The 24,167-nt window shown below is 37.2% G+C and overlaps 1 protein-coding gene across 5 annotated transcripts in view; it reads left to right on the top strand.

Moving 5' to 3' along the window:
• LOC145690563 (beta-1,4-glucuronyltransferase 1) overlaps window positions 1-24,167 on the top strand; it is a 148,712-nt gene that overhangs the window by 5,780 nt on the left and 118,765 nt on the right. For 4 of the 5 annotated variants that reach the window (XR_014132243.1, XR_014132242.1, XM_081765577.1 and 1 more), the window contains exon 2: window positions 21,046-22,594. Coding sequence is in view for 3 of the 5 variants with exons in the window: in XM_081765577.1 (XP_081621703.1) it covers window positions 21,362-22,594 (1,233 nt within the window). In the remaining 2 variants the exon portion in view is untranslated. Of the gene's footprint in view, window positions 1-894; window positions 983-21,045; window positions 22,595-24,167 lie in introns of all 5 variants that reach the window. The other variant, XM_081765575.1, reaches the window with a different exon arrangement.

The raw sequence follows: 24,167 nt of genomic DNA, 5'->3' as shown, positions 1-24,167 counted from the left end.
CATGTCAATTCGTTCATTTCATACACATTTTTGCTAACTAACTTTATGACTGCCAATATACCACTTTTTCTCGTAATCAGCTGCATATTACTCAGTTTCTTTCACGTGCTCCAAACCAGGCATTGCACTGTCTTCATCATCTTGGATGTATTTCGGAAATACCTGCATTTGTGTCCGTGTTCCCACTTACCCTACTGGTATAAAATTTGTGTACAAAGATGTGGGGTAAGTTGGAACACCTCAATTGTACATATACTGACATACATAACACAGCACATTCAAATCTTATAAGTACCATATCTCTTCTTAACCGTACAATGTTTTCCCCAGGTGCTTCTTTGACAGTTATCTCAGGATAGCCCAACGCTTCAAGATTTACGAAAGTTGATCGCATGCCAAAACATGGGCCCATTTTTGGCATAGGGGTATTTTATACTCTTCATATTAGTTAAGACCACTCTACCAGACGAATGGCACTATATCCACACTCTTCAAATTTGAAGGAACTGTTTTCATATTTTTTACCAGATTTTAGAAAACGCGTCTCTCCTCACTTACCCCAACTACCCCTAATATTTTTCTGCAAATTTTAAGATATCTTGATCCATATTGTAAATCATTATAAGTTTGATTTTATTTTCATGACGTTTGTAGATTCATTTGGATTCAGTTTAGACTCTTCTATAAGTTGAAGTTTTATAGGTGAGATCTGCTTCACACAAAAGGTTCCAAGGTACGTAGACGAAGAGCTTCAAGCAGAATTAATTTCAAATTGTGAACTTGAGTTCTAAAATAGCTGTATAATATCTAGGGATATGTTCTATAAAAGTTGGTGACATTTATAGTTTATAACAAACTCAGTCCAATGTTTTGATTCATTGGTTCCGTTTACAGATGATTTGAACACAATTGTCATTCTATGCGGAAGACTGAGCCCAAACAACGTAAACTAATAATGGTAGCTGCTTACGTAGTGCTGTCTGTAAGTAGAAATCGTACTGCAACCATCATTTAATGTAATGTATTATTCTAGTGTAACTATCCAAAGGGTTGGAACGCGGACACTCAATATTTTGCCACATTGGGCAAGGTGAGATTATGAGACAAGGCCGTTGGGCAGAACGTTACAACTTTTGTCAGAACAGCCAACCAACTGAGAATAAAGTGTGCTGATAGCTGTTCAGGTTTCAGCTGCAGAGGCGGAAGGACGGATTACGTCCATTGACCTATGTGTTTGACTTTTCCGTCTAGCTTTACCTAGGCTAGGTGACCACGCCTGTCATGACATGAAACATCTTTAAAAGTTATTTTGTTGATTCACTAAATAAATCAGGTATTTAGTGTGAATGTGACTCTTCATATACTGTATATGGGTCAAACCAAGCGCAATATTAACACCCGAACTAAAGAACGCGGGTGTTTCGGATCACTTCACCTAAATTAATATACACTCAATATAATTCTGTTAATAAAACAGGATAATTTAATAGGTTCAGGAAAAAGATAAAAACGAGAGATTAAATAATCATTCTTTATAGACCGGCTTTAAATCTGGATTCTGGGAACATTGATGAAATCTGGCTACGTACCTTTGATGTGTACTTTGGTTCTGGAAACAGTAACGTATCATATACACCATGCTACTTTCAAACTCAACTCTTTCTTTCTTCTACTGTACTTTGCTCTTTCTTTTAGTACCCATTTTTTGTGTTACGTTCATTTGGTGGTATATAGTCCTGTTCCCTTACCATATTTCTGTTATCCGTTTCTAACCTTATTACCTTACCACGAAGACGGGACTAGCTTGTTTTCCGATACGCCTGGAGAATATTTAGTTTTTGCGTGGGAGGGTATATTGGTAAGTAACCACTTTTTTGTTAATTTGAATCATCCTTTTATGCGCCTACGTAATTTAAAGTAAAATTATATATACTTGCAGTGCCAGTACAACAACCATCATGACATAGTAAAGTTACTGTTTACACATAGTAAGGGAACAGAATGAATCAACACTAGAATGTAATAGAACAGAAGGTAAACCAAAACTTGATGTACTCATATCATATGCGTTAATACATTTTGCTGTACACACACACGCGCGCGATTTTTTTCTTTTCTCTTTTCCTTTTTCTTTTAGAGCCTTAAAGCACTCACTCTTTTGGCAAAGCAGCGAAAGGCATTTGTAACTAATTTTCTATACTACTATATTTTTGTGACTATTACCGAATGACTCGTGAGAAATCCTACTGCAAACAACTTTAATGAGTATTCAAAATAAACATTCGAACACGAAATCTTGTGATATAGTGATTAGTGTATTACTTCTATTTTTAATTTAGGATCCAGAAAATTATGTAAATCTGAATTTCCTAGCAATTCTGCTTTTCCCAGGAAGAACAGTTTGACTTATTTATTTATTTAGAGGGACGAATACTACAGGTAAAGATACCCATTTACAGTATTCACAAAAAAGCAGATAAACGTATAACAGTAGATTAATCAGACAAGTGATAATTTTAATGACTGGTTAATCATTAATTCTGGTACTTAAAAAGAATTTGCTACTCTTTAAAATTTAGCGAACGACATTTTGAATATATTAATATTTGGATCAACCGCACAATGTTTGTTGTAGAGGTCACACATGCTCCAAATGGGCGGGCTTTTCATTATATTGGCTTTTAACGTTCTACAGTGAAATAAGCCAGCTTTTGGACATCTTCTGACATTGAGATTTCAGGAGTTAAAGTAATTGCAACCTGTGGATTTTGTTGTTTAAAACTTTATATAGAAGGTAAAGTAGCCTAACTTTTCTTCTGCTGTTGAGGGATACAATGTTCAGTTGTTTAATTAAACCTGATATGTTTCAAATCTAGATGTTTATAAAGATTTCAGTTTGGTTAAAAGGACATCATGGTTAACCTGATCGAAAGCTTTACTGATGTCTGTATATTGTCCTCAAAATACGTGGCTATAAAGTCAGTGAGAAGATTTAGGTTTGTAACGATGGATCTGCCAGGTAAAAACTCTGTTGGAGATTATGGGCAGACAGTGGTAGTTTTCCACTTTGTCGGGAATTCACTTTCTGCCAAGGACAAGTTGAAGATACATGCAAGTAAGTGCATACATCACTTAATTATACATGGTGGGATTCCATCAGGACCAGGAGCTTTTTTGGGTTTGAGCCTTTTTATAGTATTCTCAACTTCTGAGACAGAAATGTCATATAGTACAAATGAGTCAAGAACTTCATTTCGTGTCCTGTAAGAAGTAGTGATGCGCGATTGCGAGAGGTTCTAACAATCGAAAGGTTCCTTATCGAGAGATTCCGCTTATAGATTGATTCGATTGCTTAGCGACAGGTTTGTACAATCGAAAGGTTTCTCTCGATTGTTGCATTTGCTAAGGGGAATCGTCTGCAATTGTCTGTATTAACGAGAAGGAGCAGGTTTCAACTTGAATATTCGTACTTTGCTTTTATTGGCTCGCGCCAATTCCATACAGTCTAAGGCCAATTTTGTTATCATTTCTTGTACAAAAACAAATTTTCGCGATTATCAACATTTCGTTCATGGCACACCAATAAAGATTATAGCAAGTGTTGTGGAGCAGATGTCCTTGTTTAATGTATGGTATGTATAATCAGATTGGAAAGAAAAGGAAAGGAAGATGGACTGTTCAGTACATAAACACTGCTTAAAGCTATTTGTTTCTTTCTTTCAATAAACTTTTGTTATATAAAAAAAAAAAAAAAAAAAAAAAAGATGCAACTACACTCGACAACGAGTATTGAAAGCAGCTCGTGTTGAATTACCTAACCTCATTTAAAGTTTCGTTTCTTATTGGAAATTGTTCTTCATCCTTATATATATGACACAATATATATTCTCAAGATAGAGAACGACACGAATAATTGATTTCGCCTTCGATGCGAGCGGTGGGGTCACTTGGTCGAAAAAATGTAACAGCTTTCTCAGGCCAGCCATCCTGAGTGAGGTTTTTCCTGGGTTTTCCTCACTCACACCAGGCAAATGCCGGGATGGTACTTAACAAATAGGTCCCAGCATGCCGCTTGCTTCCCTCCCCATTCCTTTTATTCTTTCGTTTCCCCGGGTGATGGGCTCGCCGAGGGACGTCATCCCGCAGACGCTACGGGCTTAAGGCCGTTGCTGCCGGTAATGCCCATAAAAAATGTATCAATCAATAACGAATAATTGAACTTTTGAATGTTTAGTTTTAACGACCTTTTCAGCAGCAAGGCTATGTAAGGTGTGGATGTACAGCTAGACATGGTATAGTCCTACCGCTCTTGCCTTTGGTGCGAGCAATTCCGGGTTCGATTCCCGGTGGGGTCACTTGGTCGAAAAGGTGTGATAGCTTTTTCAGGCAACCATTTTGAGAGGTTTATCGTGAGTTTTCCTCACTCACATCAGGCAAATGCTGAGATGATACCTAACCACAGGTCCCAGGTCGCTTTCTTCCCGCACACATCCTTTATTTCTTCCTCCATCGGATTGTGTGCTCGCAGTGGGACATCATCTGCCATACGTGACGGGCTTATGACCACAGCTGCCACTAATGCCAGGGAGTAGCCAGGACTTAATTTCGTGGGGTCCGTTAGCCAGAACTTACTTTCAGGGTTAGGGGGGATCTGTCATTGACTGAAAATGCGATTTTAGCTTTTACTTTAACAACTTTTATGAATTTCGGATGTCCAGACCCCTAACTCACCCTGGTTACTTCACTGGCCGATGCCCATAAATCTGTTTAAATAGATCTTATTCAGAGCTAAATGTAGAGTTTTTGGGAAGTTAGGTTTCTGAACATGTCATTACAACACTTGCTTTAAGATAAATTTAAAAGAAACATTGGAACGTCGGGATCGTAAATGAAATATATAGAGTATATATACAAAATGATATTCGATGATACTAATAGGAAGGCTTGAGCCAGGTCAGTCCTTCCCGGCTACGCCACTGACAGTAGACCTACAGCTACTATAGCCTCGGTCAGGGACGCCCGCTATTTTTTCGAGGAGGAGGAGGGGGGACGACAGACCACAAACAAAGTCGCGATGTAAAAGACTGACACAGAAGCGAAGTCGCTAACACACCTTGAATCACATAATACATTATGTAAAACATCAATTATTTACGCGCATTGCATGCCTACAGTGAATATATTAATATATAGTATTGAGTAAGTAAATCTTACGAGTCTTGACATTTATTTAAAAGTACTGAACCTGTGTTGAAAATCCTGGTTGGGGCAACTGCCCCTTTGCTCCCCTCAGCGAGCGGCCATGGCACCGGAATTAACTGACAAGCATAAACTATGTGAAATTTGAGATATTGCTAGCCACTAGTTCACCCGTTAATAATGTATAAATCGCTGTAATTATACAACACCAATAAACAATAAAAAACAACTTTTAACTTAGATATAATTACTTCCTTTGTAGAATCATATTCTTCAAACGCAGGATACATAGCACTACACACAGTGCCGTAACAAAACTCGTCGGGGCTCCGGTGTAAGAGGATGTTTGAGACCCCCAAAATCATAAAAATGTTGCGAAAGTTACCAGTAATCTAGATTTTCACAATGATTATGTAATCACCCGGTTGTTCGAGGTCTCTGTTCGGGCGGCCATTTATTTGTAACCATTTCAATTCGAGGTCTCTATTTGGGTGAACATTTATTTGTAACCAACTCGTGTAATCTGGTCGCTGTTCGTGGTCCTACCAATAAGTATTCTCCTGAGACTGGAACTTACCTGGACAGGACGATGAAGGACCTCTCCAAGAAGAGGTTACAAATTGTTTCCAAATCGCTCGTTGGTCTCAATGATGAGATAAGCATTAGGCGCCGAGAGGTTCGGGTGTCTCGTTTCGAAAACCTCACGGACGATCAGACGGTCATCCAGACCATAACGCACTCAAACATCACTCATACAAACAACGAAAACACACTGGATTAAATAACACTATACTTATTTATTAGAATACTAATATATATTTGGTCTAGGAATTAATTCGTGCGTGTGGACAAGAGATGGCGCAACGAACGGAGCGTCCCACAGTTCCCTGTATCCACACATGTGTTGCAAACCCCTGTCATCGCGTATCGTTCGTAGTATAGGGCAGTGGATTAAAGCGTCAACAACACCAGTTTGTAGTTAAGTGAACATGGCGCGATTTGTGCTGCGGGGTGTCCTGCTGCATTACTTTAACATGCAGAAAAGTGCGACTGAAAGCCATCGTATTTTGGTGGAAGTGTATGGTGACCATGCTCTAGCTGAGCGAACGTGTCAGAAGTGGTTTGCACGGTTTAGAAGTGGTGATTTCGGCTTGGCAGACCAAGAGCGAGCTGGACAGCCAAAAAAATTTCAAGACGAAGAATTGACAGCATTGCTCGAGCAGGATTCGTGTCAAACGCAGGAACAACTTGCAGCAGCATTAGGCGTTGATCAAACAAGTCTCCAAACGCTTGAAAGCCATGGGAATGATTCAAAAGATGTCACATTGGGTTCCACATGAATTGAAAGACAGAGACGTTGAAAGACGAAAAACCATTTGCGAATTGCTGCTTCAACGACAGAGCAGAAAGAGGTTTCTGCATCGAATTATTACGGGTGATGAGAAGTGGATCCATTACGAGAACCCTAAACGAAAAAAGGCCTGGGTGAAACCAGGTGAACCAGGTCCATCACAACCAAAAGGAGATATTCACTGTGCAAAGGTTATGCTGTGCATATGGTGGGATATGAAAGTTGTGGTGTACTATGAGCTGCTGCAACCGGGTGAAACTATGAATGGAGAACGTTATCGACGACAATTAATGCGTTTGAAGCAAGCTCTGGCCAGAACACGACCAGAATGGGAGAACAGACATGATAAACTTATTGTTCAACATGATAACGCTCGCCCACATGTCGCAAAACCGGTCAAAACCTATTTAGAAAATGTCGGATGGGAAGTTTTACCCCACCCGCCGTATTCACCAGACGTTGCTCCTTCGGACTACTACTTGTTCGATTGCATGAACAACGATTTGATTGGACAGCGGTTTACTTCTTCAGAAGATATCGAAACATGGGTCTCTGACTGGATCGCTTCCAAGGATGAGGACTTCTTTCGCCACGGAATCCGTACATTGCCTGACAGATGGGCGAAAGTGGTGGCTAGCGATGGACAATATTTTTCTTAAGGTATTTATGTATTTTGTGTTTGTACTACAGCTTCAATGTGTGCGTACCAACCGCACGAATTAATTCCTAGACCAAATATAAAAAAATAACGATGAGGAATGAACACAACACTGAACACAGAATATGTGTAATAATTTTCATCACTAAAATCACACTTTGCCGTTCTAATGCGCTGTAGCCCTTTATATATATATATGATTATAATTCAGATTTCACTGCGAATGCTTCTCGCACACCATTGACGCACTTGGGGGATTAGCACTGGGGAAAAGTTGTCGGGACGATCTGACGTAGGAATCCAGTTGTTGCGCCAAACAATCCTGAAGCGTAAAGATGAGTCTTCAGCAAAATAATAATAATAATAAAAAGTAGAATGCTAATGTTGGAGGGCGCGTGTATAACTTTTTAAACGCACAAGGTTTGTGAACTTGGGACTTCACTAGTTGGGGCTAGCCGTAAGAAAACGTCCTTCACCGGCTAATAGCTTGTGCCCCTTAACACAAATTAATACTTCATTCCCAACGCAACGTGCGTGGTGGCTGCATACAGTACCGAAGTCAAACTCCCTGAGCACCAAGGCTCAAGGTACGTGCTACAATGGTCGACTGAAGAGGGTTGGTAGTTCATTCCTAAAACCACTCAGTTAAATCACCTGTGTGCACACGCAAACAGAATAGGGAAAATAATTTATGTTAATTTTAGTCAACTGCCTACAATGCACTAGACACGGCTATAACTCTGGCGTGGGAAAGTACAGATAAGGAACTGCAAAGCAACGCAATTGGTGCCACTATGGTCACTTGAATACCTGTTCTGGTCTAGTCTGCTCTAATCTATTGCAATGTTTCATAAGCGATTAAAGAAAACACTTAATTCAGTTCCCAATAACTATAGACTATATACTGTGCGTGTAATAAGTCAGGGAGAAACACTGAAATGGTTTGTCACTAACTGAAATGTTCTCACCAAAAGCAATGTTTTAAATATATATATGAAAAAGCGATGAAAGACTTCTTTGTCCAGTTGTGTGGGAAAGAAGCAATTCCCACCGAAGAAAGAACGTATATGCGTCGCAGAATAAAGTACAAATCGAAAATAATAATCACTGTCTTTACGAAATATACAGAGTGTCCACAAAAAATCCTTCTATAACCTGGTAGCGGTTATAATTATGTCTCACATGTAAGAAATGTCCCTATAGGCTTGTGTTGCTGCACCCTCTCCCCCCAAAAAAATTATGGCTATCGAATGAATGGTTTAGTAGTCCATAAAGGACACACTTCCATTTTTATATATATAGACTAGCAGAAATGTCCGCCCTTCGTACATTTAGTTTAGAACCTCTCCCTTAAAACTTCGTTTGTCCAGAACGAGAATAGATGCCACATCTAAACGAAACATTTCGTTAGAAACATCTCGGTAAGACCATTTCGCTAAGAACCTCTCGTCAAGGAAATCACAATCGAAATGTCTCGAGAGGTTCAAACAATCGAAACGTTTCAATTGTAAAATCTCGCAATCGCGCATCTCTAGTAAGAAGAGCACGGTCATATGTGGCAAGTGAGATTTATAAGTAGAAAGAAAGTGTTGAGTGAATGCGTTAGCAATTTCCTTATTTCTGGTTAATTTTTCATTCTTATATGTGAGAATGTTGTCTGTGTCTTTCCTATTTTTATAACGTATAAAAGACCAGAATTTCTTTATATCAAGCTAAATATCAATTTCAATTTCTTTAGTAGTTATTGTAGGCCGCGTCAATGAGCTTTTTTGATTCTCTGCGTAAATTTTCAAATATTTTTCGATGATAGTGAGCATTTCCTACACCGCATTTCCAGTTCTTGTGATGACGTGATTTACTCTTAAGTGCTCTAATTAATTCTTTCGTGAACCAACAGCGATAGTTTCAGCTGGCGTAGATCCTTTTCTGAGGTGTAGGTTTTTCAAATATCTCCTCTAAAGATCGAGTGCCTGATTTCCACGTCATTCATTAATTTCATTCCAGCTAATGTTCGATATTTTCACATACATTTTAAAGTCGACACTGCGAAAATTTCGATCTTAAATGGATTTGCTTTTTCCTGCTTTGTTGCTTTTATTACATAATATTTCAAAGTTGGGGTGATGTCCATCATCTGGCACTAGGTTTTAGGTTTAGCTATGTACGTACAGGTTATATTGGTGAGAACTAAATCTAATGTTCTGTTATTTGCATTAACAACATTGTTTTTACTTGTAAAATTGTAATTGCACATGAAGTTATGGAGAGCATGACATTTCTGTGAACCTTTACTGAGATCGTAGCTAGAGTTCGTAATTTTCGATAAATTAAAATCAGCTATAAAGAGTATACGTGACCTCATGGACAGTCTGTACAGAAAGTATCAAAGAAATATTCATAGGTGGTTAATTTCGATGGGGGGGGGGATATGCTATACATATAAAAAGTGACATAAAATCGTTAATTACAGTTTTAGATATTGTATTGACAAGACCTGTAAATCAAAAGGAATTGAAGATATTTTATTTTGTATTCCAGTAAACATACTGCCTTCATCTTTTTTACCCACTGATGTGTCACGTTCATGTCTGTTCATGTGGTACCTAGAATTTGGCACTCCATCTTTAATACTCGATTTTAATCACTCCTTTCAAGTATGGCTATTACACTATAATTATTGGATAAAACGTTTTTATAAAAGCCTGTAAGTGTACTAAGCAGCCCTCTGACATTCTGAAATGCAACTGTAAACATGTTTTTACTCACATAGTGTTGATTGTCCTGCCTGCCTGTCAAATATTGACATTTGTTGGTTGTTCTTACGTCGCCTCAGGAAGTGCCTTCGAATGCACCGTGTTCGTGCTGTGCTGGATTTCGCTGGGATCTTCGGGGGAAGAGGGAAACCTGTTGTTCGTTATTGCTTTGTTTTGTTGATGTGCACTCACCACTGGAAGAGTGGGGAAGAGCAGGATGTTGATCGTCAAGGGAAGATGTTTCAGTTATTTGGGAGATTGTCACATTTCCTTTCCGGGGTGAGGGAGGGGAACACTTATTCTGAGAATTCGAAGCAACTGGAAGTTCACTCGTATCACCTGAATTACCATCAAGGTCCCGGATGGTGTGCTTCTTTTCGTCGATGTTTAAATGTTTGTATTGTAAATTTGCTCTGCGTCCTTGTTGTCTGGCTTTTGAAGTCTGTATTTCTGGTTTCTCACTTCGTAATTATAATCCTGATTGACATAAAAAGCGGTTCCTTTTAATTTATTACTGTTTCTAAGAATGCTTTCTTTCGGAGCATCACGCAAAAACTTGCACACTATTGGCCTCGGTTTACCGGAACGTGGTCTTCCGATACTGTTTGCTCTCATTATGGAGTCCGGTGGTACCATAATTTGTAGCTTATTTTCGATTAAATTTTTCACAGCCACATCATCCCATATTTCACGTTCTTTTTCTGGCGTGGAAAACAAGATTCTGCTGCCTGGATCTGTTTTCTAAGGCATGAGTATGGTCCTCGAGAGATCGTATATGAGATTGAAGCTCGTTTACATCCTTTCTTAATTGTTTGTGCACCACCTCTATATTTTCTATTCGTACAAGTTTGTTCACAGTATGAGAGAATTGTTTTACCTCCTCATGATTGCATCATTGGACGTTTTTACTTGCAGCATCATCTGTTCCAGTTCCACAATTTCAGACTGTTCTTCGTGGGACCCGAGTTTTATACAACACCGCCTATAATTAGTAAAGTAAGAACAATTTCAAATGCAGGATACCACACATTGTTCTCAGAAGCACTTGCACTACCAGCACTATTCACATGGAGATTAACGCGGAAGCTACCTATCGCCACTCGCCATTTTTTCACTGAATTGACCATCTCGTTCCGCTTCACAGCACACTGGAGCGAATCACCAACACGTCTTTCCTCGTAAAATCTTCAATGAATCTTCTAATGTTAATAATTTCCAGTCCTGTTTAAGGCAGGAATGGGATTTAACATTTTACCATTCTTGCATGAATAGATTTGTTTTCTGTATGAAATTATCGAAGTTGCCTGCTGTATAGTATTAGTTGTATATGTAGAGTGATTTACATATACCAAACATACAAGGAAAATAGATATTGAAAACTTTCTAGGTATTGCAGTTTTCATTCTTTTGGCCTTTGAAAGTGACACAAGCCAGTTGGACATTTTGATTGCACCAGCATAATATATGCATATTTTAGTTTAAGTTCGTATGTTGTTGAGTAAGAAACATGCACTTAGAAAAATGCGTTATGCTTTAGTATTAAGATTAAATAGTGGTGATATAGTGATGATATAGTAATTTTCGTTATTTGGTAAAAAATTTTACCAAGTGCTTCTCACATCTCAAATTTGTGTATCAACAACATAATTTCACTAGTAATTAAAAGACACCAACCTCTGAACGTGTGAATGATTTTTCTCTAAGTCAAAGCTGAATATGTTGTTTTCTTCCTTTAATGAACTAACTGCAAATATTACACTTGAATTCAGAAATAATTAATTGCGGTAAATCTTCAACAACGTATTATGTCTGGAACATTGCAGAAAATGTAAATAAATCTTTTATTTTCGCTATAAGTGTAACAACCATAGATTCGTGGAAGTCTTGTGTGAATCTAAATAAGAAATTAATTACCTACACTATAAGCATAACCACAGACCCATGGGAGTCCGCATCATGTGTAAACTTATGAGTGAGAAAGTACAGAATTTCTCTAAAATGCAATAATTTAGGAAGTTTAATATTTCTGTCTGCTGGAAAAGTTTATTGTATAATATATGAAGAATTTATGTTGTGAAGTTATACTGTTGTGGAAAGGATCATTGCTTAAATTAATGTAAAATTTTTATACGTTGATAAACTATGGCCAAAATGTTATCCTTGGAAATGTTGAGCATGCATTCCCATTATTTGTCCGGACTTCTTTGGTCAAATTTTAATTCTGGATTCATAGTCCTGATGAAATACGATTCAAATTTTCTTCCTTTTGATGCTGCAGTGGATGAAATTAACTTCCATAATTTTGTTTTAAGGTTAGTCTAAAGCCAAGAACTAGTGTCGTCAGATAGAAGTACAATTTTTCACTCGCAGGGGGCATAGTTGTCAGTGTTTACCAAACTTACAAAAATAGATTGCAGTGTTGTTGTACTCAAGTTTGAAGATAAGAAAGTTGAGTTAGAAGTTTATCTTCTTTCCTTTATTTTATTTTTTTCCTCGCAAAGGATGGGGCAGACGGTGCGGGTTGTCGCTTGTCTGCGGCCTTCGTAGGAATTTTATTTCTCGATATTTCCATTCCTCTAAGTAAGCCGACACCACTGCCCAGTAATGTGCAACTTGTGTTTGTTTTTGAAAGGAGGAGTTTGAAGCTAATCATGCCATTTCTTGCACGGAAAAACGCTGAATTAGAGTAAATGCCGATTCCTGAGAGCACTTTTTTTTCTCAGTATATTGCTTATCTTTGTTCATTTGACACTGGAATTTCAATTAAATGCACATTTGTAGAGCATAGATTTAACCAAAGACATAACGGCAACTCAAATTGAACACAAGAACCTGCAATGGTGTACACACAGTGTTATAAAGGGGAGTTCAAGCACCCAAGTTTATATCGTGTGCCATTGATCTGTATAATATAATAAAGAGTAAAGTACACATGACAAGATAAGAAAATAGTTTTAATGACATGATTAGCGAGAGAAAATAGTTTATTTATAAAGTCAGATACTTGGAATTAATGAAAGAAGTGGCTAAATTGTTAATTCACTGTAGAATTGGTATCTTATTTGTAAAATAACAAACTATCAATGTATAAATTATAGCAAATCACTTCGTATATAAATATTTCATTAGATTTCCCACAATATTACCTATGTTATTTCTCATGAAAGGAGTAGTGTACATTTTGAGGTGTTTTCTTCTGACATACAGTGGCTCACAAAATTGATCGTACACCCTACTAATTTCTAAAAATGAACGCGTAAATTAATTACTTATCATAAAGTCTACATGATTGCAGTTACTGAGGTGGAACTGATGTTTATGAGACCCATTTGTATGAGTATTGCACCTTCTTGTCCTCCGTGTCTACAGTTATTGGTGGATTCTCCAGATCCATGTACAAAAGACAGTCACAAAATTGATCGTACACTTTACATTTAGCTCGTGCTGAAGGGGAAGGGGTGGAAACAAACAAAGCTGGAGTGAGTCACTGTACTAGTAGGTTATCCACATCCTTCTACATATTTGAGGTGAGTGCAACACGAAGAAAGTGCAGTACAATGGCACTCAAAAGTGAAACTACACATTCCAAACGTATTATTAAACTAGCCATAGAGGGCAAATCTTTAAGAACTATAGCAAAAGTAACGGGAAGAACACATTCAGCCATCCAGGCAGTTGTCAAGAGATTCAAGTACGAGGGCAGGATAAGAAATAAAGTTGGTTGAGGAAGAAAATCTATACTGAGTGAAAGAGACGAACGAAGAATCATTTTAAAAATAAAGAGAATCCTCGTAAAAGTGTACCCAAACTGACAACAGAAGTGGTATCATCCATTGGGAGACCCCTTTTCATAGAAACAGTGAGAACTTTAAGAAAAGCTGGATTCAATGGCCGAGTTGCTAGGAAGAAGTCCTATATTAACAAGACGAATCAACGCAAAAGGCTTCGTTTTGCTCTGGAACATTGCTCTGGAGCAATGCTCCGAAGACTTTTGGAATAGCTTAATATTTAGTGATGAGAGCAAATTTAACCTATATGGATCCGATGGACACTAAATTATTTGACTAAACCTAATACAGAATTTAAGAAGGAACACACTAGACCAACAGTAAAACATGGAGGAGGATCAGTCATGGTTTGGTGCTGCATGGTAGCTTCTGGCGTAGGAAATCTACACTTTATTGAGGGAACAATGGACAAATTTGCATATCTCAACATATTGAAGACGAACTTGAAGTCTAGTATAGAAAACTTAGGACTTGGACAGTTTTACAGATTTCAGCAGGACAACTACCCCAAGCATACTGCTCATGGCTATTGTACAACACACCAAAAACTCTTGCAACCCCTCATCAATCACCAGATCTCAATCTTATAGAAAATCTAGAGTGGGAATTACAGAAGAATGTGCAGCAGCGCCAACCGAAAAACATAACAGAACTGAAGACGTTCCTGAAAGAAAAGTGGCTCAAGATTACACCTAGTATTACAAAGAAGTTGGTACAATCAATATTAAACAGACTAACCGAGATAATAAGAAGAAACGGGTTCGCAGCTCGCTACTGAACGTTCCAAATTTGTAAATGGATAAGGTGTACGAATAGTTTTGTGGCTCTTAAGTCTGTGTATGAAAGTGTTTTGTTTGTACGTTCAAGGTTTGATTTTGTATAAAGGAATAAAATAAATATATTTTGTTTATAAGATCCCTTCACATAATATATTTCAGTTTCTTGGTATATAAACTATGTAAAAGAGGTTATTTTTATTCATTTGTCTCAAAGCGCCAAGTGTACGATCAATTTTGTGAGCCACTGTAGTTTTCCAAAAACGTCTATATGATCTTGTTCATATTTCGACCTGATTTAATTTTAAAAATAGATTTAGGTTTAAAGTTTTGTGTTTTCGTTCTTATACAACAATGCAACTTGGAAATTAGAAAAGACGGAACCACTCTTAACGTGAGCTCCATACTACGACCGGGACTTGAGTATTGCGTAATTGGCGAATGTGTGGACTTTAAACTGTACGAGAATCGTATTGTGTGTGTAACGGGTGCTCAACTTCATTATTAAATAATTGGTATAATAGGGTTAAAAGGAATTTAAGTTCTGATAAAACTGAAACCGACATAAAGGATAAAAAAATGGATTAGATTGACAATTTTTCCCAGATCGACAACTGCATTAAATAGAATCTACATACAATACGGTTTTCGTACAGATTTAAAACCATCTAAAACTTTTGAAAAGAACATTGCCCAATGTAAGAGTTATTACACGGATCCCAATGAAAAAACGGGTATTTACGAAATAAAATGCAGTTGCCAAGAGAGTTATATAGGCAGAACGAAAAGAAATTTAAAAGTCCGAGTAAAGAAACACATAAGAGATTCGAAAGCGTAAAATCCGCTGTCAAGTTTATCGAAACATTTAAAAGAAACGCAACACAGAATAGAAGATTCAAAAAGTTTATTTGGAGCTAGAAATGAAGCAGAAAGACTGATGTTTGAAAATTTATTTATTCATAATAATAATAACTAGACAAGGGATGGTTGAGTGACGAATGGGAGGCGGTTATTACATAATTTTCACACATTGGCATGAGAATAAAAAATAAGAAGAGTTGGCAGCCTTCCAACAGAAAACAGAAAAGGTGCACAAATCGACTCCGCCATATTTCAGTTTGTTTCAACATTATCTGCTGATCGCGGACGCACTTGAGAACATGGTTTTTGTACAACACAGCTTTCCCCTTGGTAAGTCCGTTCCTTGATGTTTTCTCTTTTTCTTCCTATTTTTAACCTCTGTGATCAAAACTTGAGGGGAGAGCCGAAAGCTTGGAATCCTAGATTCAGGAATTACAGAAACCTGTAAGTAGAATGATTGTCGAATTTCTGTCAAAAAGACGAGAGATTAGATTCTTTCCTACATGATTTATTCACCGGGGAAAACGTTTCTAATGCTTTTACAACTTTCATGCATAAAATTTGTGTTCTTTTTCACAGTAACACTGCAGTAGTAAGGAGCTTCTTCGTTAACAAGAGTGCTTCGTGGAAAATCTGCAGGACTGGTTGCTCGAAGAAGTGTGTTAAATGCTGTACATGCTGTTGGAGGGATATCCAATGTTAATATCACAAAAGCTATCATTCATTATGTTAGAAATGCATCAAGCAGGAGAAATGAGTATTTGAAAGACTGTATTGAAAAACAAGACAGATAATATCAAGGAAAGAAAAGACTTACAGAGAAAATAAAAATATTAGAGTTAAAAAGGAAAAGGTTGCTGACTGATGCTGAAGCTGAAGCATTTGCTTTGGATGAAGAAGCAAAAATATTTAAAAGCCACGTTGAACTTGTAAAGTATAAGAATCAAGATTATTAGGTTGTGTTTTGCAGTTTATTTGGGTTACACAGTGTGTGAGTATGAGAATATGTGCTTTAATTTACAAAGGAAGAAGTTGTACTAGAAATTGTACTCAAAAAATACCAATCTGAACATTTTGCTTTCCTTACTTGTACGTACAACCAGGCTTATTTTTCTTGCATGCGCTTCTCTATTTCTATTTTGCTAGCCATTCCATCTTTGTAGCAAGAGTAAATTTGTAAAAATGAAATAACTGGTCATTCCCCATCCAAGATGAATATGCAGTAACATGTAATCATAAATTAACATGTGCCTAGAATTTAAATTAATACCTTTTATAACTTCTCTACATAGTAAAAACAAAATGTTAAAAAGTTGATATTATCAAGGGATATGAATCACACATTAGTTAAAGGTGAGAACTCTGCTTGCTTTTGTCAGTTACTGCACATTTTTCTCAACTGACCTTCTGGTAGGGAATATTAACAGTTACAGCTGACACCTGGAAAATAATATTAATAGATCTCAAAAAACCTAGAATTTGAAAACAACCATCTGGTAGACACCCTGATAGATCATAATGCAAGATCAATCCTCGCAGTATATTCCGTTCGCCACCACAATCTCGTGTCCAGGAAGTATAAGAAAGGAGAACGAGATCTGCTGTTATTATTATTATTATTATTATTATTATTATTATTATTATTATTATTATTATTATTATTATTATTATTATTATTTTAATGAAGAAAACGAATATAGTAAGATTGTTATATATCAAATCTGTAGTCTTTAGAGGGTATACTTTTGTGTATGAGCTCGCTTTCTATGCATTATTAGATGCAGAAAGAGATTAAAGGTTTGGTCATAATTAAACATCGTTAAACAAAAGATTAATCGGTCAGAGGTACAAAAGGAGTAATAAATAGATTTTTTGTTGAGAAAGCCATATACCTTCAGATAAATTAATGAATGCAATGAAGCTATCAACACATAAATGGCAGGGAATGTCTGTTGTATTTATGTGTAAAGGAGCTATTACAGTGTATCCAACATTATTATTATTATTAGTAGTAGTAGTAGTAGTAGTAGTAGTTTGAAAGTAGTAATTTAGATATTACTGAGCCATGTAAACACAAGATGGCCCATAAGCTTTCCCATGCCTATATACGAGGGGCATTCAATAAGTAAAGAGACAAATTGCTATAGCTCAATAAAGATTTATTTCAATCTTTCAAAACTCAGGCTATTTTTCAATATAATCACCCTTTACAGTTATGCATCTTTCTTGCAGCTTCCTAATTCCCTTGGCGAAGAAATCTTTCGATTTACCCCGAAGCCACCTTTGCACCGCTGCCTTAACTTCCTCATTGTTAGCAAATCTTTTTCCACGTAGGGCGTCTTTGAGTGGTCCAAACAGGTAAAAATCAGGTGGGGCGAGGTCTGGGCTGTAGGCAGGATGAGGTAAGACCTCCCAACCCAATTCTTGAAGCTTATCTCGGGTCAGCTGGGCTGTATGAGGGCGGGCGTTATCGTGCTGAAGAATGACTCCTTTTGACAAGAGTCCACGGCGTTTGCTCCTGATAGCTGGTTTAACTTTGTGTCCTAGCATCTCAGAATAGTATAGGCTATTGATAGTTCGCTGATCTTCAAGGAAATCGCAATAGATTGGACCCTGTGAGTCCCAAAAGATGGTCAGCAGCACTTTACCTGCGGAAGGTTGAACCTTGAATTTTTTTGCGAACTGGAGAGCTAGTGTGTTTACACTCCATACTCTGCCTTTTGGTCTCAGGGTCGTAGTGATGGATCCAGGCCTCGTCGCAAGTCACTATTCTTTCAAAAAAAAGCGTCTCCTTCAATCAAACTTCGTTGCGTTAAGGCTTGACAAATGGAAAGCCTTGATTCTTTATGAGCGTCAGTAAGCTGTCTGGGAACCCATCTGGCACACGTTTTTCTGTACTTTAAAATGTTTCTAATGACATTGTGAACAATTCCAACACTTACTTGAACTTCCTCAGCTATCATTTCAACAGTAATTCTTCTGTTATTACGAATAAGTCCGTCAATCCTCGATTCCAACGAAGAACCAGAAACTTCCACTGGACGTCCACATCGGGGTTCATCACCTACACTTGTTCGGCCACTTTTAAACCGATCAACCCACTTGTACACATTCGCACGGTTCATACAACTGTTACCGTACTGTCTCAACATTCGAGAAAAAAATTCACTTGGTTTTACACCTGCGACTAAAAACCTAATGACTGAGTGCTGTTCTTCTAAAGTGCAATCTTCTAGAGGACTTGCCATGATGAATTGATATTTTTGAAGTTATGTTGACATAAAATTACGAAACAGCAGGTCAGAGCATATCCCAATGGAAAAAAAAAAAATGATTAGAGTTAAAAATATAGACTGTCTCTTTACTTATTGAATAATCCTCGTACTTAGCATAAGCGTTTTGGGCACCGAACAGCCCGATTTAATTCCCGGTGGGAGCTCATATCGTCTATATTCCACGTTAAGCCCTATCCCCTGCTAAACTCTAATCACTATCACCCCCCCCCCGCAAAAAAATTGGCAGCATATCAAGTGAAGAGTGACGCATCGGTATACATAATATGATTCAGCTAGTTGCGTAAAATGGACTAATTTTTCATTTTACTCCTAGTTTTGACTACCAGAGAGAATATATGTATGCACAGCACGGTAAAATTAAGCTGTTATATATAAAAACCCAAATGCATCAGCAACAATACATCGGTATTTTGATTCGTGTGTGAAGACCCTCCTCCCCTTCCTTTCAAATGTCATTCAAAACTAAAATCAATCGTTAGTTATTGATTGATTGAATAAAAAGCAGTGTTTCGAAAAAAATGTATGTTTACAAAATAGAGTTGGTGGCCAACTTCACACTGATCTCTCCTTTTAGACTTCCAAACTATGCTATGCATCAGGTCGGAAGTCTTATAGAACGGCTTTGTCTGTCTGTCGACAGGTATGAGAGCAAAAACGGCAAGATATGTTAAAATGCGTTTTTTTTTTTCTTTCAATTGGTTCAATATTCCAAGGATAGTTGCCATCTTCGTTAATTCTCTACTCAAACCGGAAGTGGTTCAGATTAGCTATTTCCGGTTTCAGTCACCATAGAACAAAAGCTGTAACAGAATAGCTAAAAGCACTTTTTTGGAAACGATTCATCGTTTCAACAGTAAGTTTCATTTGGTACGTTGACTCTTTATTGATATTGGAAGTGGTTCTAATTAGCCATTTCCGGTTCCAATTTTAACGTTTATCGCTTTAGAACGCAAACGGTAATAGATATCAAGAAGCGGTTTTCTACAAACGATTCAGCGTCTCAAGAGAACATAACATGACTATCCACAACACTACCAAAACCGGAAATAGTTCAAATTTAGTATTACTTCCCGTTTCAGCGTTTATCGCCATATATCGAAAACGGTAAAAGATAGGCAAAAGCGTTTTTTTGTAAATGATTAAGCTCTCAAGACAAGATATCATGGCTTTTACACAACGCTTTACCGAGACCGAAAGTGGTTAAAAGGTACTATTACTTCCGGTTTCATTACTGATTTCCGTAGGGCTAAAACCGTGAATGCTATCAAGATGCGGTTTTTGGCAATTGATTCTGCGTCCCAAGAATAGGTTTGATCTCCCTTAGGTTTTCAAAGTCAAAGTGATTAAAATAAACGATTTTTGATTTAAATCTTTATCGCCATAGAACATAAACAGTAAGGGATAGTAAGTAATGGCTTTTTGATATTGATTCAGCGTCCGAGGAACAGGTTCTATCTTTGATCTATTACTCTATTGCAGCCATTACTTATAGATTCACTACTTCATATTTGAGTATTGGGTTCACACGATATTCACTTGTTTATTTTGTCATATTGATATGAATTTCGTCACATTAGGACTGATTTGTTAGACTACAGATTGAGCCAAATTGTCTACCAAATTGTTCTTGTATCATGTTTATGACTTTTCCAAATTATTGGAAACTTCGAATCCTGTTTTGAAAGCTAGTTTTTGTACCTTATATGCCAAACCTGGGCAAAGAGTGAAATGGATCCACTTTCCTTTGATTCTCTTGTTCTTATAGATAGAAATATTTAAAAAGCTTCATAGATTGTAGTATCGTATATATATATATATATCCACAGTTTGGTCTCGCAGTGTTGACACATGATACACATTTCCTTAAGTCTGTAGTCATTATGTTTATAGTGTGAATGAATCTTTTCTTAGTTTAACACGTGATGCGCACTTTCATGAATCAGAGGTGGTTCTGTTTTACTGTAAATAACCTTTTTATTTACGATTTCCCCAGTGTTCTAGATAAGATTCACCATAATTAATTATAGTCTCAACTTGAGTGTGGTATTTTCAATTAGTGTACTATAGGAAGAAAACAGCGTACGCAATTTCAAGTTAGGCAAACAGTCGCTCACACATTAGAGGTTAGGTCCGTAATCAACAACTGAAATGATTATATTAACACAAATTTGGGATGTGAGAAGCATTTATTAAGAAGTTCTCACGAATTGAGAAAAGTAAAAGTATTCACTGAAACTTGATTGGATGTACGTAATACAGCATGCCTCATTTTGAGTAAGTTCGTTTTCCTTAATACATATAATAGTGACTACTACAGTTCATATATTCTTTTCTTTCTTTCTTTCTTTCTTTTTTCGTTTCAGGATGGACATTGGCATAAATTGCGAAAGGTGTGTTCTCATGGTGGCAGGGAATGTGATTTGGAATGAAGGAACTTTCTGAAAACTCAACAAGGCTCATCGTCAGAATTTTTCCATTTACTGGAAGAGCTAGGTAGTTTATATGGGATACATCGGTTTCCAGATGTCAAAACTCCTAAGGAAAGAAATGACAAACTATTTAAAGTGTTTTTAAACTCACTTCCAAAGGAAGCAAATTTGTACATGTACACGAATACTGGGTGTAAGCTTTTGTTCGTGAGCGTTTCTGTATATTTTTTAATGCAAGTGGTATAAGAAAATGTATGGAAGGCGAAACTGGGTGCTTAAACTCAGCATATTCTGTAATGTAATAGTATTACTGTATGTCGCAACACACATTGTTTCCCGAAATGAAGATTTAGTGGAGATACAACAATCAAGTAGGAATTTAGCTTCCGTCGAAGGGCTGTTGCGACATATAGATTCTGCTGATATACTTGTTAACCAAGAACAGCAGCAACATATTACTCCAAAAATACAATTTCCTAGCAGACCGATATCCAGTTATAGAACTTCACTCCCATCAATATCTTCAGCGGAAACAATAGATTCTCACCAATCACTACTTCCTTTAGAGAAAAGCTTAAAGTGCCACGACAAGTCAAATCATCCTCGCTACGAACAGCGAGGAGAATTTTGGGTTCTTTATAATTATGTGCGTGCGAAGAGGACGTTTAGGTGTTTCGAAAGTATAACTTATACAACTCATGCAGATTATACTTTTTTAGATAACTTGGGACCGTTGTTAAATCGCTGGCAGGGCCCTGTGTCTTTAGCAATGTATGCCCCAGGAACTGATTTTAATGAAACTTTACAAGCTGTCCAATATCTTCGTGAATGTGACTCTCCTCTTGTCATTGAATATGTCACTTTTCATATCTACTTCAATGCCAAGCACGTGCCTAAATTAGTTCCTCGTCCTGACAAACTTTTTCAACAACGTGCCAATTGTTCAATATTACCACATTGGAAAAATTCCTCAGGTTCTTTAGTTAGCATGTATAAGACAAAAAATAAACTTCTGTATCCTGTGAATGTGGGAAGAAATGTAGCCCGAGATGCTGCTACCACTCATTATATTCTTCCATCAGATATTGAACTTTATCCAAGTCCTGGTGTTATTCCAAATTTCTTGGAAATGATTCGGAAAAATGAAGAGCCTCTGACACACCCAAATCCAAAAGTCTTCCCATTACCCATTTTTGAACTTGAAAAGGGTGCTGTTCTACCTAAGAACAAAACTGAACTTGTGCAAATGCTTAAAAACTCTACGGCCATTCCATTTCACAAGAAAGTATGTGCAGGTTGCCATAATGTGCCCAAATCGAAAGAGTGGATAGAAGCTCCAGAAACACAAGGACTTCATATTTTTCATGTTGGAAAGAGAATGAACCAGTTTCTTCACTGGGAACCAATTTTCATTGGAACGAATCAAGAACCTTTTTATGACGAGAGACTTAGCTGGGAGGGAAAGAGCGATAAAATGACTCAGGTAAGTGTATTGTATAACTTAATTCTTAACAGATAGGACCATGTATTTTTTCTTAATTTTTTGATTGTATATTGTTTGTTTGAATAACTGAGCATAACAAAGAACATTTGTAAAATATATTTTTGCGGAACTCACATTAAGATGTGAAATGACGGCTCACCTCATGCATTGTCATTAGTGCAACTTGCAATTGTTATATAGTACTAGAGGGCTACTACAGTAAAGAAGTTTCTGCAAATTACTAGTTACAGTTATGCTAGTGTTCCGATATTATAAAATTTGGACGAATAGAAATTTCTGTTTAAATTATCTTTGTTTAAGCCTATTCGTTTATTTTTCACAACACTTGGAAGAAGTACCTCAGAAACCGCTGTTCGAAATACGTTAGCAACTGCTTCAGGCGACACAAATCGCTCACCACGCATCTTATTTTCATGAATAGCGGCAGAAAGAAGTAATTAAGTGTTGAATCAGGTAAATACGAACAATGAGTCGTCATTCGACATTTTTATTTGAAAAAAGTCAACAGATTGGTATGCTGAGTAAAAAATGACTGGCATTGTGGTGGTAAAAAATGATGCAACAATTTGGGTTTTACGCAATTCATTGATGACCTCTGGCAAAGAAATTGTTGTCTATCACTAAACAAGTCTGGTCTTCTAAAGCTGTGGTGCCACATGAGCGGTATAACCAAAGAAACAAGCAGTCATTTGTTTGGCAGTACTCCTGTATCGAAAAGCTTTTGTTGATTTTGTCTCATTTTGAGACACTAAACACTGGATTGCTGTTTAGTTTCGGGTTCGTATGAATGTATCCAAGTTTTATCCCCTATAACGATGTAGTACACTAAATTTGACTTAACCTCGGTTGAATTTTTTTTTAGCATTTCTTTACAGCAATTGACACGAGCCTATTTTTGAACTTCGGTCAGATTGTGTGTGATTCAACAGCTTGAATGTTTCCGTACGTTCAGGTGACCATTCAAAATCGTATGTGTTGCTGCCAGACTCTCGCGATTTGTCACATGTCAATCTCTCAATCATTCCACACACACCATCAATATACCGGCAATAACGGACGTGGATGGATGACTTCCAGGAAATTATCACTGAGAAATGTGCAACCACGCTAGAATTTGGAAAACCAATCGTACACAGTCCTGTTGGATAGTGCTTGATCCACAAAAGCCAAAGGAAGTCGCTTGATGGAATTGTTTTGTTCGTTGAAATCATTGGCTGAAAGAGTTAACGAGAATTTATTTCTCACACAAAACCACTACTTCAAACTATTGTGAAAAATAAATGAACCAGCTTAATCAAACAGCCAAAGATGATTTAAACTTAGAAAGGTCTATTCTTCTGAATTTTATAATAGTGCAATAGTAACGCTACTGTAAGTAGTAGTTCGCAACAGCAGCAACACACATTTTCTGCAGCCTTTGTACACATATTTTCTGCATTTTACTATATAGTCGCCAGGCTTTCTAGTGCTACGTAGTGTAACTATAAAAATCTTTGTCTTATATTTAATCAGAGGCTAGAGTTTATATATATATAAAGTCATTCCAATGAAC

This window comes from Thermobia domestica, chromosome 7, assembly GCF_964235325.1.
Source record: "Thermobia domestica chromosome 7, izTheDome1.hap1.1, whole genome shotgun sequence".
In the NCBI taxonomy this organism is placed as follows: Eukaryota; Metazoa; Arthropoda; class Insecta; order Zygentoma; family Lepismatidae; genus Thermobia; species Thermobia domestica.
Note: the sequence above shows the minus strand (reverse complement) of the source record. Positions and strands in the feature narration are given on the sequence as shown.